The 17,252-nt window shown below is 41.7% G+C and overlaps 1 protein-coding gene across 1 annotated transcript; it reads right to left on the reverse strand.

Moving 5' to 3' along the window:
- Nucleotides 1-1,406: 1,406 nt before the first annotated feature.
- On the reverse strand, nt 1,407-7,457 carry TRIML1 (tripartite motif family like 1; the record flags this gene model as incomplete). Its single annotated transcript, XM_080797018.1, has 6 exons — nt 1,407-1,957; nt 3,932-4,029; nt 4,221-4,243; nt 5,465-5,695; nt 6,692-6,787; nt 7,032-7,457. 6 exons carry the CDS (start codon nt 7,455-7,457, stop codon nt 1,407-1,409), a joined length of 1,425 nt encoding a protein of 474 aa, XP_080653144.1.
- Nucleotides 7,458-17,252: the final 9,795 nt, after the last annotated feature.

Genomic DNA, 17,252 nt, shown 5'->3' on the forward strand with positions numbered 1-17,252 from the left:
TGCTCCCCTGCCTGTGAGGGCACAAGATGAACATGCATAAGTTTGAAAGAGAAAGCAGATCTAGATTAACAAGAAGAGTGAATACCAATCCTAAAATAAAGCTGCTTCGCTAGCCTCCCCCGCTTACTTACCTCCCTCCCTGCTATTTTCTATGCTCGTTAACAGATTCAATTATCAATCTTCTCCAGCTTAGTGTCTCATTTAAAGACCAAAATCTGTGATAAACATTTTTCTTAATAATCTTGCAGTTGTGTGTGGGTTAAATCCCATCAGTTTTCTGGTCTGAGACTGAAAACGTGAACAGTGAGTTCTGTGAGTTGGAAGAGGCAGTAAGGGCTACCCTCTGTGACGGGTGCCATTCTGCAAGGTAAGCATGAAGAAAAAGTTAAAACAAACAAACAATCCTACAGAGAAACAAACAAACAACAGAAAAACCTCTACAGGGACAGAGCCCTAAGAATGGAGCACATAAGGGCAGACCTCCAGCAGAAGGTTATCTGAGAGCAGTCGAAAGAAGATCTGCTCACAAAACTTCTTCACAAACCCTAGCATGTTGGAATGGAGAGTAGACTTGATTTCCCCTTCCAGTGATTAAAAGCCTTCTGCTCATAGCAAGTAGCAAAAGCACAGAAAATAACCTTATAAAAAATTCAGTGAAGTCATTTGGCACCCACAGCCTTGATACATTTATTGAAAAGAGACTTTGCTCTGTGATCCTTGAACATATTCACAGAAGGTTCCAGCCTCTTGTGGGTATGGCGACATGAATAATATGATATCCACGCCTATATTTGCAGCATTCTGAAGACATAAGCCTTCCTGAGTGCAGATACTCCAGGCCCCATGGGATGGGAAGAAGGGCAACTTTTTAGTGGAGGCTGGGTCATGAGTCCCTCTCATCAACCCTGAAAAGAAGACCCTTGCATCTGTTCCCGCCTCCCAGCCCAGCCTCAGAGGAGTTAGGATTGCCCCAGCATGCAGAGCTCTGCACAGAGAACAAAGACACATTCAAATAGCAGAGTTCTTCTTTAGAGTCAAATAAATAAATACACTCATAAACATGACATATATTTATAAAACTGGCCTATGACAGTGGGGTCGGGGATAATGAGGGCGGGTTCTATCTCTACAGTTTTAGTGGCCAGCATATATGTGGGGCAGTCTAAATAATGAATTTGGTTAAAGACGGGATATGATCGGCCTTCTATGGTGTTGAAAGTTGGTTGTCCAGTTTGGCTGTTGATTGTGGCTCAAGTCAATGGAAACTCTTTGGTGGGGCGGGGGTGGGGTGGGGCTTTCCTTTCAGATCACCTGATGTTAATAGTGCCATTGCATTAATCATCTTAATTAATAATCATCTGTTGGTCTTAGACCTCATACTTAGTGAAAGCTCGGGGGTATCTTCCTCAGACATAACTGTTCAGTGAGCAGATGGTAAGAGGGCCTGTGTTCGTCCCCTCATTTGGGAGGCAAGGGGAGAAGATAGGCCTGAGAGCCTCCTGGAAAGAGGCCTGAGGGAAGCTGTAGATAAGGGACTCATCTGTCACATTGTAGAACGCTATATGTCCAGACTCATAGTCTAAGAAAACACCAACCTTATGCACAGGCTCTCTGACATGTTGACCTTTTAAAGGTGATGAGACCCAAAGACTATAATCATCTCCAATTTTTAAGCCTATAAGTGAGAAGAGGTCCCCCGGTGGCTTTGGGAGATTGCCCTTTCTGCTCACTGAGTCCTTGCAGATGCCCACTTCCCACTCAGTCTTGTTGCCCACTTCCACCTCCCAGTAATGTCTCCCACAGGTGAAGATCTGAGTGCCCAGCACCGTCGCTGACTGGTCAAATCGTTCCGGGTTGTCTGGTAAGTGCTGTCGGACTCCTCCGTGCCTCACGCTCTTCAGATCCTCAGACAGGACTAGATAGGCGTTGGCTGTGGCTGGATCCAGAGTTATATCCGCTGCAAGAGGAGAAGAGAGTGAATCCTCCCTTCTGTTCTTAAAGACCCTCCTATACATGTGGAATTTAAATTAAATTCTTAGTTTCCAATTCAATTTTTAAAATATGTATAATTGAGGTGAGTGTGGTAAAGAGTTGTTCTGCTCAGAGCAGAATCTCTGAACCCTTCTCACACTATTTCACTAACACCAAGGATAAATTCCTCAAAAAACACAGATTGGGGCACCTGGGTGGCTCAGTGGGTTAAGCCTCTGCCTTCGGCTTAGGTCATGATCTCAGGGTCCTGGGATAGAGCCCCACATCAGGTTCTCTGCTCGGTGGGGAGCCTGCTTCCCCCTCTCTCTCTGTCTGCCTCCCTGCCTATTTGTGATCTCTCTCTCTCTCTCTGTGTGTCAAATAAATAAATAAATAAAATGTTAAAAAAAAAAAAGACACAGATGTAAGTCATGGGATGGTGATGTTTAGCGTGTCTGAGAGGGAAGAGAGGAGTCTCTGATATAATGGAGTGGAAGTTGTTCTTTTCAGAGTACAGGTTGAAAACTCAGAGCTATTTGTCCACATGGGGCATACACTGTCATTTGTATTCACTTCAGCCAAGGTGGTTCTCCACCTGCGGGGGTAGACAGAGACAGGGGCACTTCTGTTCTGAACTTCTGCTTACCTGCCAAGCGTTTTCTGTACAGTATCTCACCTAATCGTGCCATTTCCACCACCCCCCCCCCCGTCTTTATAAAATTGGAAACTGAGGCTTACAGAGGTTAGGAAACTTGAACAAGTTTACAAGATCACTGAGTGTTTGCGTAGCAGTTTCCAGTCGGCAGGTTTCATTATGTCAGGCTTCAACGCAGGCTCCTATGAGTTAGTGAGACCCTCCCCCCACCCACCCGACCAGTCAGTAAGTACATCGTGAACCAGTGAGAGACTCTCCTCTCCTATCTTCTGAGAGGAGGTCACAGAAGAGGCTTCCAACCGTCACTGACCCCCAAGACAAGACTAAGTGCCCCTACCACACAATTTCATACTCTTACTTTTAGATCAAATCCCAATCATCACTCAATATTTGAGAAGAAAGTCTGTCTCCTCAATTCCACTGGATGTTCTATAAAAGCAAAGGCAAGCCTGTTACTCATCACTGTGAGAAAGCTTAGAACTGAAGAGCATGGTGCAGGGCATATAGTAGGCACTTAACCAAATCTCCACTGATTCCAAAGTCCATTAGACCTTCCTCTGAAGGTCAGATTGTCTTACCTCTGAAGGTAAAAGTTGAAAACTAAGGCTAACCTCTCTTGGTCTTAGCCAGTCTAAATATCTAGAGCATTCTAAAAGAATAGTTTGAGGGACACCTGGGTGGTATAGTCTGCTAAGCGTCTGACTCTTGTTTTAGGCTCGGGTCATGAGCTCAGGGTCTTGAGTTCAAGCCCCGCGTCTGGCTCTGCACTGGGCCTGGAGGCAGCTTGAGATTCTCTCTCGCCCTCCGCCCCCCTCCACCTCACTTCTGTCTCTCTGTGTCTCTCAAATAAATAAATCTTTAATTTTTTTTTAAATAAAAGGATTGTTTGAATGTTGCCTCATGAGGACTTTCAAGTTTAAGTAGCTTTTATGCTGACAAGAACAGAGGTAGAAATGCAGAAACCCCTGAGGAGGTGTTTGTGTATAGGCAAGGGGAAGAAATGGACAAAACAGAACCATAAAAACAAACAAAGGAAGTGCCAGGACTTTTTAGACAGAAAACAAAGGCAGATGAGACATCAATCGAGTGTGCTTCTGTCTGCTCCAGAACAGAGAGGGTCTATGGCCCCAGCCCTCCCTGATGTTTCGTGCTGACTCAGGGTGCCTTTGTGAGAGAGCCTGGCATGCAGATGGTGAACAGTCTATGTCAGAGGAAACTGCCTTAAAGCTCGATTTTGCATTCCTTCGTACACCCTGAAGTTAACTCCACAAATCCCTGGAGGTTTGACAAATCAGGCTGACTTACTGCTGAATTTTTTTAGCATCTCCCTCATTCCAGTGATGCGGCAGAGAGTCAGTTCCGTGGTGGTGGCCTCTGGACACTGAAGCAAGAGTGGCTCAGTCCTGCAGGAGGACAGAGAGCGTCACTCTGTGTCCCCTACACGGACCGCGTGACCTGCTCCAGCATGAGGGTTACGCTTGTTTTGCCCCAGCAGCTGGACACTGTCATCCCCACTCTCACAACCTGATCTCCACAGCAGTGCAGCCCTATAACTTATACCCACATGTCCACTGGACACGGAATGCACACTTACCTTTCCAGGGTGCCTTTCACATCCTAAGGGTATAAAAGAAAGAGGGTTAGTATCTGTGCACTTCGATCTCTAGCAAAGCCAGAATCCAGAGACAGAATCTAGTCCTTGGTAATCTCACAGAAGCCACTTTCCGTGGCTTTAGCCACTTCCGTGGGCGAGCATGTGGTAGGAAAACATCCCCAGCTTCTTCCCAGGGTAGGGGGCAGAAGTCTCCTATGAACAGGGGATGGTTCTCACAATGACTAGACTACTTTGTCCTTTTCTTTCCTTATACCATCACTTTGTCAAGAGAACCTGATGCTGATGTAGGAACCCAGGGAGTCTCCGGTTGCCTCAGGGAGTCAAAGATGGGCAAAAGCAAGGTGCCCTCTGAGCGCTGAGGCTAAGCCTGTGTGCAGGTGGGGTGGGTTGCTGGAAAATCACCAGCGAGTCTAGGAAGGAGAACTACAGCTGCAGCCGGGTCCCACAGCTCGTGTTTACGGAGGCCCTGGAGAATAAAGCAGGAGCCCAGGAAGGCCGCCGAGCAAAGATGGTGAAGAATCCGGGCTCCATACCGAATACCTCATTTCGATCACTGATTAGCTATCTGACGGGGAAATTTCCTAACTGCTGTGGGTCTGCCGCTATAAACCCACATCATAGACAACAATCACCTGTAGTGCATATTAACAATAATTAACTTCATCAGGTCTTTGTGACGATGGAATTTAATGTGCCAGCAGCACCTAGGAAATGTTCATTAAACTTAAAATAATGGATGAAGCTGAAGTTGCAGAGAAGCAAGCAGAGCAGAAATTGGACTCTTCATCAGGCTTGGTTTGGACAGGTATTCCACTGTTTTGTTTTTGTTTTTTTCTCTTTCTCTTTGAGACTTTATTTATACTATAGAATATTAATTCTTGGGGTGCCTGGCTGGCTAAGTCATTAAGTGACTGCCTTCAGCTCCGGTCATGATCTCAGGGTCCTGGGATTGAGCCCCGCATCGGGCTCCCTGCTCAGCGGGAAGCCTGCTTCTCCCTCTCCCACTCCCCCAGCTTGTGTTCCCTCTCTCTCTGTCTCTCCCCTCTCTCTGTCAAATAAATAAATAAATCTTAAAAAAATAATTAATTCTCAAGGAAAACTGTTTTGGGGCCAGAACTTAGTTTCTCGGGTAAATAAAGAAAAACTTATTTTGCATGCCTTGAAAAATTATGGGTTACTACACACTGTTGTTGTTATTCCATTGATTTTCCCAACATTCTTACCTCAAAAGATTCTATAATGGAGTTCAGACATGTGGACTGTATCTGTTCAATCATTTTGCTCAGGCTTCTTGTTTGTTGGGTCAGCTTGATCTCGTTGTCCCTTAGTTTCTTCATGTTCTCTCGTTCCTTCTTTTCCAGTAACTGGAGCTGCAGCTGCTCCTCCTCCTTCAAAAACTGGTGCATTTTTGCATATTCTGACACAACAACCTGTTTACAGGCCTTTGTCTCTTCCTGCCGTCCACACACACACACACAGGAATGATATAATAAAGTTAGCAGCAGAAATGCCTATGTAGATTTTCAATCCTTACAAAGTCCTAGAGTTCTGCTGTGACAAGTTTTGAAGCCTGACACACAACAGATATTAAGTATTAAGTAATTAAGTAACACATAAGTATTAAATAATGGGGTAGATAGCGTGATATTTTAGAAGGTATATACATACACAGTAGTAAACAAAACCAAAACTATTCCCAGAAGGCTGTCATTCTAGTGAGGAAAGAAACAAAAATAAACTATGACAGGTGGTGACCCATACCATGGTAAAAAAATAAATAAATAAATAAGGACAAAAATACAAAAAAAGCATGTGTTTGCTTATTTACTAAATATCCAATGAAAGTAGACATTGGATCACATCCTAGAAATAGAGATGCACATCACAAATACTCCCATTTAAGAACTCAGTGTATTGGGAGAATCAGATACACACACATTTTTTAAGTATTTAAACAGTTAGGTCTTTGTTAGACACCTCAACTTCAAATCTGTCACTAAGTCAAGCATTTGTTCAGGTGTATTAATCCAAACTATTATTTGGCCTTTATTTCCCTTTGTCTTTTTTTTTTTTTTAATTTGCACTCTCCTTTTTCCCAAAAGCATTTGAGATATTCCTTTTCTATGGATTTTCATCCTATGTTGTCTATAACTTATAATTTTAAATAATTATAATCAGAGCCATAATAGAGGTAGCCATCAAGTTGTATGGATGGACCAAAAAGGAAAAAATAAATAAATAAGCAGGCCTAGGGATGGGGGAATTGTTTGAACTGAGTCTTGGGATTCCCAGGTGGACAAGCAGAGGCAGACAGCCCAAACTAAGGACACTGCATACTGTAGGACTCTGATTAGAAAATTGTGTCTTTTCCCCCTGGTATTTCACTAAGTATCCCTTCAGTCTCCCTCATAGAATCATCTACAAGACCCAAAAGTAAGACAGATACTGACCTTGCACAGTATTACTCTCTCCTTCTCATGGGTTAATACAACCTGAGTTTCCTTTCTCTTTTTATGCAAAAGATTTAGGATTTCCTGGAGTTTCTCCTGCAATAGAAACAAATTCTCTGTGGCAAATGAGCAGAGCACCAGCTTGTGAAGAAGCCTCGAGGACCAGTGAAAACAAGATGAGCGGGATCTAACGCAAAGGGTGAGGCAGGATCCACACCAAGTCTGTGGTCTGTTGCCTGAAGACCAGCACCCGTAATCATCACCAATAGAGAATTATTATGGGAATAAGTGGCGGAACAGGATTTGTATTCTGAGATTTATACTGAGCAGCCAATCTTACTTTGTGACGCTCCTCAGCCTCACTCAAGGGATGCAATCTGTTTATTCCATGACACTGAGTTGAGAAAATGTTTACACCCTGCCCATCCTCAGAGAACACCTTAGTGCCTGCCAGCATTCTCCCATAGATGTCTTGTTCACCCTCACTCTGCAGCACTTGGGATCGGAGCTGCTTGCCGATGCCAGCCAGCCTCCCCAAACGCTCATTGGGCTGGAAGTGTGGGCTCCCCAAGGACCTCCAGCATTCAGGACAGGATAAAGGAGTGTTGTGTTCCTCCCAGCTCCTCAGGAGACACACTAGACAAAAACTGTGCCCACACTCAGTAGTCACGGGACTGGTGAAATAATCCAAGCAGATGAAACAGGTCAGTTCTTCCCTCAGATTCTCCATCAGATCTGCTGTAGACATTTTCTCCAATAAGGACATCAAGGCAAGGGCACGCCTCTATTCCAGCATTAGAAAAGTCCTCCCTGGCATTCTACTGTTTTGAATAACAGGTGGGTGATCAGTTGTTATGCTGTTGATACAAGAAACTCTTACTCTCCTCTCTGCCTGATTTCACCAGTTGACACATACTGTCCCAACACAAAGCCAATTATGACTTAATGTGGAACCCTTGTACACTGGGTTCATAATCAACCCCAAACTTTCAAGGAATATTTCACTGTGCAAGCTATATGCTGGATACTGAGGGTACTTGTCCTGAACAAAGTTCTGCTTTAAAGAGTGGGCTATAGTGTGTGTATAGTGTGTATATGTGTGTGTATAAATATATAGCATCAGGAAAACATTTAGGTACATTGATTTTAGGCTGGAAGGTTAGGTAATTTGGTGTAAGCCGGTACAGAGATTTAAGTTACGATGAACTCTAATAATATCTAAATTGGAAATATGGTCCAAATCTTTTAGAAAACTCCACTAATAGAATCTAGTTGAGCAACCGAAGGCAGAAAATTGTAACATATATTCCTCCTCTCATTAGGCCCTTTTTATGTGCTTGACCAAAGCCTAAAATCTTTTTGCTCCTTAATCAGGTACCGTGTGCTTTTACTTAATTTTATTCAACCCAACAAAATGAGAAGGAATCCATGGAAATATTCCCTGACTTTAAATGTACAAAGGATTACCAGAGTTATATTTATTGCTCTGTCCTACAGACATGATACTCACCTCTCTGCCACCATAAGCAGCATGCAAAACATCATTCTTGTTGGGAGTGGCTTCAAGAGTCCACAACACTGTGGACTGGATGGAAAAAAAAATTGTACTATAGTGTAAATATAATTTTGTTCACTTATTTTCACTCTTTGAAACTAGGCCTTCTTAAACCCCCTATCTACTCTTACTGAAAAGAAATCCAATGCTCAGATATTTTTAGACCTAGGGAAAAAAATGTATAGTATAGAGATTGTATACAATGACCACTGAGATTATGAGTGCCTTAACGTATAAATTTGCATTGCCATATGGATCTGAGGCAGTACTTGTCATGGTCTACCACTGCTCACTGTCTGCCAGAAAGTGCAAAACTCAAAAGCTCTTCCTTGAAGTCTAGCCCATTTCGCACCCCCTCTAAGTTCCTCATACCTTATTTCTTTTCTTAGCCTGTCACACTCCAGCACTGACAACCATCCATGGGTCTCCATCACCCATACTTTTTTGTTGATTTCTTTCTGACTTTTGTGGTTCCCACTGATTCTTCTTTCCCACTTATCTCCAACAGGATGTTGGGTGTTTTCATATCTTGAACTTCTGTAAAAAGAAGTTTTCTGGACTAAAATGTTTTTTCTCCATGTTCCTTTCTCTTAGTCAAAACTCATCTTTCTGAAGTTATTAATCCCAATGTTTTAATCATATGTCCTTTGTGTAGCATTTGTGAATTACTGAGATGAGAATTTACAAAAACCAACAACAGCAGCAAAACACAGCAGAGTTATACTAATTTAGATAGAAAGAGAGGTAGCCCCAGTTTGGGGTCATTAAGCCTCTACTCCTTAGACTCCCTCTAGCCTAGTAACTGAGGTACAGCTTCACAATATTGTTTGGGAGTTAGTCTTAAGTAAGGGTCTTGCAAAAAACAAACAAACAAACAAAACCAAAAAACCTGTAACAACACTAACCACTTTCACTGGAAAAAAGGATTTATGAACTACCACCTACATTCAGTGTGTTATTCCCACACAAACCTAAAAGGAGACTTTAACACTGACCAGGATGATTAGAATAAACCTTACAATAGAGAAATGGTGCATCACAGATCCTATATTCCAATTTGGAATGAGGAAACTGGGATGTTCTAAGTTCAAGTCACACTGATCTGTTCCATCCCATGTCCCTCTGTCAAGCAAACTCTTTTCATAAACTCCTGAATACAATGACCATATCTTACTCATCAGTAACTTGAAGAATTCTTTGCATATAGCAAGGGCTCAAATTCTTTGTAAATAAGTTGTAAATGAAAAAAATATAGGAACCATATTCTTATAGGATCACAGTCTTTTATCTAGCTGGAAACCAAGAATTATATAGTCCAACTACTTTCTATAGATAGTGAAGAAATTGAGATAAATTGAGTTGGTCCCCTGACTACTTGCTTACTACATGAATCAAGTCAGGACGAGGAAACTGGGCTTCCTACCTCCCATTCTCTTTTGTCCATGTACTACATTGCATCTCACTTGCTGACTTGGGAATGGTTGAAATTTTCCAGGTCTCTCAATAAAATGAACATTGCTCAAATGTTTCAGAAGGAAACTGGACAGCTGTTGTGATGGTATGATGTTGCGACTAGTATCTCGAATCACTGGCTACACTCATTACTGGCGATACAGACTTCTTTCCCCTCTCTCCCAACACACTGACTGAGCTTAATTCATAGATGAAGAAATTTACACATAACTCATAGAAAAAGAGTGGTCCAGCCATCCCAAAACACATTATACCAATCTTCAGGACACTGCACTGCCAGACATGATTTCTGAGATCAACAACTTAGAGCTTCTTCTCTGACCTGTCTCCTGCAGAGAGAGGTGACAGTAGGAATACCTTAAGGTGACCAAAGTCACAACTGCCATCCACATGTTATTAGGGCTGGAGCACATGGAAAAGATGAATCTTAACAATATAGTGAGAGCGTCTTTATTGGTGAAGGCAGTGGGCTAGATGGGGACTTATTTGAAAAACATATTGCTTGAAAGCCTGGTTTAAAAAATATGTCTGTCATTTCATATCAGTATGGAAAAGATAGATTATCCAACAACTGGTTTGGGACAAGTGGGGGTAGCCATCTGGAAAAAAAAAAAAATAGACAAAGTTGGATCTCTACCTAACAAGTTATACCAATGTGTATTCCAGATGTGTGTGTATGTGTGTGTGTGTGTGTGTGTGTGTATTTTCCCCACTCTAGTCATGAATTTATACTCCTATTATTTCCCTCTGTATTGTATTTTTTTACCTTATTTATATTATTTTATTTTTGAATGTGTTACTGTTCTAGAGTACCCCACATCTATTTAGCAAGTGAGGAGAATATTTGTTAAATATGTGGTCAATTATTGTGTCCAAAAAATGAAGCACATCATAAGAGGAGATAATTGGTAACATAGAAATTTAAAATAGACTACTTAGAAAAGACTTTTTAAAGCATGCGTCAGAGCTTAGACACCACTAAAGAAAAGATTAATAAATTTAAATAGAAATTAAACACTTTTATACAGCAAAGTAAATAAAATAACTTTATTTTTTTCATTACAATCTGGGAAAGAGAATTTGGAACATATGCATAAAATACCTAATCACAAATTACAAAAAAAGAGCTTACATAAATATATACTTAAAAATAATAGTTCTTCTTTAAAAAATATAGCTTTTCTTACTACTAAATGGCCATTTTAGAAATGACAGATCAGTATATACACACTGACATGATATGATATCCATTATATGATATTAACAGGAGAATACATTTTTACTCCCACAAATAGTTTAAGCATAAATAATAAAAAATAGGTTATATATGTATTTTTTTCCTACAAAAATGAGGTCATGCTATAGATATTGAAAATGCATCTGTGTACATGAAGGCATAGAAAGAGTATGGATTCTGGGGTGCCTGGGTGGCTCAGTCAGTTAAGCAAATGACTTGATTTCAGCTCAGGTTATGATCTGAGTGGTGAGATTGACTGCTTAAGATTCTCTCTCTCTCTCTCTCTCTTCCCCTCCCCCACTGCTTGCACCTACACACACTCTCCCTCTCAAAAAAAAAAAAGAAGAAGAAAGAAAGAAGGAAGGAAGGAAGAAAAGATATCATGAATATGACACCAAAAGCACAGGCAACAAGAACAATAATAGACAAATGGGACTACGTCAAACTAACAAGCTTCTGCACTACATAGAAAACAACAGAGTGAAAAGGCAACCATTGGAATAGGAGAAAATATTTGCAAACCATGTATCAGAATGGATTAATTTCCAAAATACATAAGGAAGTCCTATAAATCAATAGCCCCCCTCCCCCCCCAAAAAATCCAGTTGCCCAATACAAAATATGGGCTAAAGACTTGAATAGACATTTCCCTAAAAAACATACACAAAAGACCAATAGGTATTTGGAAAGATGCTCGATGTCACTAATCATCAGGGAACCATAAATCAAAAACCACAATGAGTTATCACCTCACACTTGTCAGGATGGCCACTATACATTAAGAAAAGGAGAAAGAAAGAAAGAGGACAAACATTGGTAAGGATGTGGAAGAATTGGTACTGTTGTACACTGTTGGTGTATTCTCTATGGAGATGTCTCAAAAATTAATAATAGAACTATCATAGGATCCAGCAATCCTGCTTCTGGGTATTCACCCGAAAGAAGACTGAAGTTCTGGAAGAGGTGTTGGCACTCCAGTGTTCACTGCAGCCTTATTCACAAAAGCTAAGATGTGGAAACAACCTAAATTCCCATTTATATATGAAAGGACCAAGAAAACTGTGCATATATACACAGGGAATAGTATTCAGCCTTTAGAAAGAAGAAAATCCTGTGATAAGTGACAACATTGGATGAACTGTGAGGACTGGAAGTTCCACTGACATGAAGTATGTTATTTTAAAATAGACTCAGGGGCGCCCGGCTGGCTTAGTCAGTGGAGCGTGCGACTCGACCTCGGGGTTCTAAGTTTGAGCACCACCTTGGGTGTAGAGATGACTTAAAAAATTTTTTTTAAATCTTAAAAAATATAAAAATAGAAAAAACAGACTCAGAATCAGAAAGGAAAATGGTGGTTGCCAGAGGCCAGGAGAAGACAGAAATGGGGAGATGTTAATCAAGGGGCATAAAGTCTCAGTTAGGCCAAGTAAAGAAATTCCAGAGATGTCTTGAACAGCAGTGTGCCTATCGTTAACAGTATTATACGGCACACTTAAATTTTTGTAAAGAAGGTAGATCTCACGTTAAGGGTTCTTACCACAATAAAATAACATTTAAAAGGAAAGAAAACATATGGAAAGATACATACCGCCGCAGTGGAATTGGAGAATTGGAAGGCATCACTTTTACTTCTTTATTTTACAAAATTTTGTATAAAAGTATAGTTTCTCTCTCTCCCCCTCTTTTTAACTTCTTAATGTGTTTTCAACATTTTGGCAGTAAAGAAATTTTGGGGAATAGGGCAGGAGCAAAGAAACCTGAGGTGTGACTTGCAGTAAACCAATTAATGAGGTGATTTTCTTCAGGTTGAGGGATAAAAATATCTCAGAGGATTGGTTTCAGCTGTGATATAATAAAATGTTGGTAGTGGCTTTATGATTTCAACATAGTTTTTATGTAACCAATAGATATTGAACCTCAGCAAGTGATATAAATATGACTAAAAATTATTTCTCTTCTTTGGGAGAAGGAGATATGTGTGCAAAGAAAAATTGCAAAGCGTTTAAAGAGGTGTGCTTAAAGCACACATGGAGTATTTAAATTTATTAAAATTTTGGCATTTTTAGTGCTGGGACAATCAGGGAAAACTTCTTGGGAGAAACTGCATTTGACTTAAACTAAGGGCTTATGTACATTTCATACAAAAGGACAGCTACTATTTAGAAGTGAGAAAAATTTTGGTAAATTTAAAGAATAAAAGACGCTCTGACAGTGGGTCAAAATATTACAATAACAAAAAGTCTCTATTGTAACACTCTTTTTGTCTCAGAAATAGTTTTTAAAAACCAACTCAGCTTGGAAATAGTCACCTCTCTGATTCTTTGTAGGTAGCAGGTTGGTCCGACCTGTGATACCTGGAGGCCCGCTCACCAGGGAAGGAGCCCTGGTGCTGTAACTTTAGGATTCAGGATTCCGGTGAAAAGCTGCAACCCAGCCATCACGCCTGCTGACATACGCAGGTGGTGAGTCCGCTTCCAGACTTCTGACCACAAACAAGAATTTCAGGGGAGGTGTTTTTGTTTGTTTGTTTTTCTCTAGAGTAGACCCTTTCTTGTTCCTCCCTTTGCTTTATGAAAAGTTAACTGTTGGAAATGTACTTGCTCCCGGCTTCATGCTGGGCGGTTTATGTCCTTTGTCTCTTAAAAAGATGAAAAGAGAAGCCAAAGAAACTGTAGGAGTTGGGTTAGGAACAGAAAACTTTTTAAAAGCCGTTCAAACACATATTGGCAATTAAGAATAAAAAGACATAGTCTAAAATGAAGATGGACAGCTAAGAGACTCTTAACGTCTTTCTCCTTTTTAATGAGGATTATGGGGCTTGAGATTATTACAGATAATTTGAGCTACTAGGCGACTAAGATTACCATCCATAAAGGATAAAACAAAAACAAAACAAAAAACAACAGCTTAAGGGGCACCTCGGTGGCTCAGTCGGTTAAGCACCTGCCTTAGGCTCAGGTCATGATCCCAGGGTCCTGGGATGGAGTCCCACCTCAGTTGGGGAGCCTGCTTCTCCCTCTGCCTCTCTCTGTCTCTCATTAATAAATAAAATCTTAAAAAACAATAAATAAATACAAATAAAAAAACTTAAGAGTGCAAAGCTCACTTGTTTTTGTCCTACTCCTATCATAGGACACCCCTTCTGTCTGTCACTTAATTCTGCAGGAATTATGAAACATCTTCACGTAGCTGGTGGTGTCCTATACCCAGTAGATTACATAAATATGAACAATCACTCCTATTAAACTAGTATTTTATAGGTAGGAAACTGATGCTTATGTCTATACATGTAGGTCCCCATCCTTTTAATGGGGAAGTCTACTTGTCTCTTAAGAAAATCTTAACATTTGTTTATGAGATTCTTAACCTCTCATCATAAACCAGTATTTTTATGGGGGAAAAAAACCCATGAGACTGACTAATACAAATAGAGTGTGCTGGCTCTGTGCCAGGCACCATTCTCAATCCTTTAATATATTTACTCATTTAATCCTCCCGCAGCCCTATGACGTGGGTCTTCTAGCACCGTTTACAGATGAGAAAACAAACTGGTTATGAACCTTGCCCTAGATCCACAGAGGTGGCCTGACTGCAGAGTCCATGCTAGTACCCACAGAGCAAGTCTTCCATTGTGCCACAAATATTAAACTCCAAGTGTTTACAACCGTGACCAAACACTGGTTTGCTGATTGTGCAAGGATCCAGTCAAGCCGGCACTAAAGGTGGCCGGCTGAAACTCTCCCAGCCTCTCCCATCTATCTAATGGTAATTGGCTCCAGAAACAGCCAGGGGGCGCTCCTCACAAGTTTATATGTTGTTTGCAACCCCAGGTGTTAGGGTCAGAGAGGGCGCTCACTTTGAGGTATATAAGTTTATAATGACACAACTTCTTACTTATTTTATGTCACTGTTCAAAGTTATTATGGTATTGACTATACTCCCTATGATGGACGGAGACATAGCTTTTTAAAAGAGCTAGTGGGATCTCTTGGGAAGAAACAAAATTGGATGCTGCCTTCACCATCCTAGTCCTTTCTTGGCCTTTGAGGCCCAAACTAAAAAATATTTGTGGGGCTAGAGTACCAATATAGTTGGAGAGAATTTTAAAGAATGTGGGTCCTAGCCATAGGAGCTCATGAACCAAAGCAACGCATGCCATTTACAAGACACTGTGTGTCTCTGGGGGAAAACTACTGCGTGTGTAAGAACTGAAAGCTGAAGGCCTGTAAGGAGCTGTGACCTTGGGGGTGGGTGGGGAGGCAGGCAGTATTGCTGTGATCCTGGTTGAAAAGCTAAGGAAAACTAAAGAAAGATTTTTAGGGGTATCAGGGGTGGTACACCCCCTAAAAGACTGAAGTCTTTGCCGGCAGGGCAACTGGGGCACAAAGCCTATTTTGTGGTCCCAGGCTGGGCTAGGATTTTCGTTTCACATGTGCTTCCTTCTAGGTGCCCCATCATGCCTCCTTTCAATCCTTCTAGTCTTAGAGTTGTAGTTCTCAAGCTTAGCTGCGTATGGAATCACCTGAAAACACCTGAAGCCCATGGCCTCTTCCCAGAGATTCTGATTGAATTCCTAGTGCCCTGATTGGAATGGAGGACTTGGACTCAGCATCACCACAACTTGTTAGACATGGCAGCTCTTGGGCCCCAACTCAGACCTACTGAATGAGAATTTTGGGGGCAAGGTCCAGCAATCTGATGTTTGGATTCTAAAGTTTGGAAGCCACAGACAAAGGTGTCACAATAGCTACAGCTCTCCAGGTAATTCTGTGCAACGATGTTTGAGAACCACAACTTTAACAAAACTACGCTGCACACATGAGGTTCCAGAGCAGCTGCGGGTGAGTCCCCAGCATGGACGTAGGTGGTGAGGAGCATCTGAGAGAAGTCAGGAGCAAGGCCTTTAAAGTCCCAGACAACTTCTCAGCGGGGTAAGAATGGCATTTAAAAACACAGCCGTGGGGGCGCCTGGGTGGCTCAGTGGGTTAAGCCTCTGCCTTCGGCTCAGGTTATGGTCTCAGAGTCCTGGGATCGAGCCCCACATCGGGCTCTCTGCTCAGCGGGGAGCCTGCTTCCTCCTCTCTCTCTGTCTGCCCGCCTCTCTGCCTGCTTGTGATCTCTGTCAAATAAATAAATAAAATCTTTAAAAAAAAAATAAAAATAAAAATAAAAACACAGCCGTGAGTGACAAGAACAGATGAGGGAATGTGATGGTGAGCCAATGCCAAAAACAAATCCCTGCTCCTGCCAAAGAGTGGATTGGAATGAATGATTTTTGTTTCCCCTTCTTAATCTTTCTCTGCCCCACTGAAAAGGACAACGATCGCTTCCTGGACAATTGACCAGGCTTCCTGAAAGAGTGACTTGTTCTAGCTGCTTATGCTCTTTGAACAATTTGCAACTGAACGTGGACACAGGTCTTGCTATGAGTGACTCTTAGGAAACTGGAAGGAAAGCCCCCATTGCACATGCCTCAAGGTCAAGGATATGTACAAGGTGAGAGACTGGAGGTGTACCCTGCAGGTGGGGATGATGGCTGAGATAACAAAGTCCTCAGGAAATAGACTTAAAAACTCATATGTGATCCTAACCGAGAGAGACTGAAGGGGGTCTGTGTGATAGATCTGATGCTCCTTCGTGAGATTTGTTTTCTCTCTTGGGAACAGGAGTCTCACCGTGTTTACCACTGAGAAGGAGACAGGAATCTTCAAGGTAAGATTGTCTTGTCCTTCAGTCTCAATCTTACTACTTTGGGTCTTTAATGTGATATGCATTTAAATTATTTTCCTATCCCTGAGCTGTCAGTCATGGAGGTTTGGGAGCCCCAAAGGATGCTTTTTGGCTAGGAGTCATTTTCACCCTGTAACTCCCGCCTAAGTGTGCTATAACTTATATTTGTATAGCTCTAGCATAGCAACCTCTGAGAGGAGTGAAGAGTGAAATTTTCTTTTCAGAATGAGGTCCAAAAAATCCTGACAAGAGAGCATGTCCCTTGGAAGAGAGAAATGAGTAGGTAAGCGTAGCTAGACTCTGCTGAATCAGAATGCGCACATAATCAAGGAGGAGTCTTCAGTGAACCCAAGGCTGCAGCTCCGTTTTTAGGCTATAGTTCTGCCTTTACCAGGGCATCCAAACACCAGTTAACTCCAATGCGAGGACCTGAACCGTACTAAAGGCTGGCCTCGATGCAATGATCATTGATGACAGGTGAAATTCCAAGTCCAACTACCTATCAGACGTCCTTGGAATTATAGTAGGTCTAGAAATTGATCACTGGGCTAGAAATTCCATGCTCT

The sequence above is a fragment of the Martes martes genome (assembly GCF_963455335.1).
Source record: "Martes martes genome assembly, chromosome: 2".
NCBI classification, from domain to species: Eukaryota; Metazoa; Chordata; class Mammalia; order Carnivora; family Mustelidae; genus Martes; species Martes martes.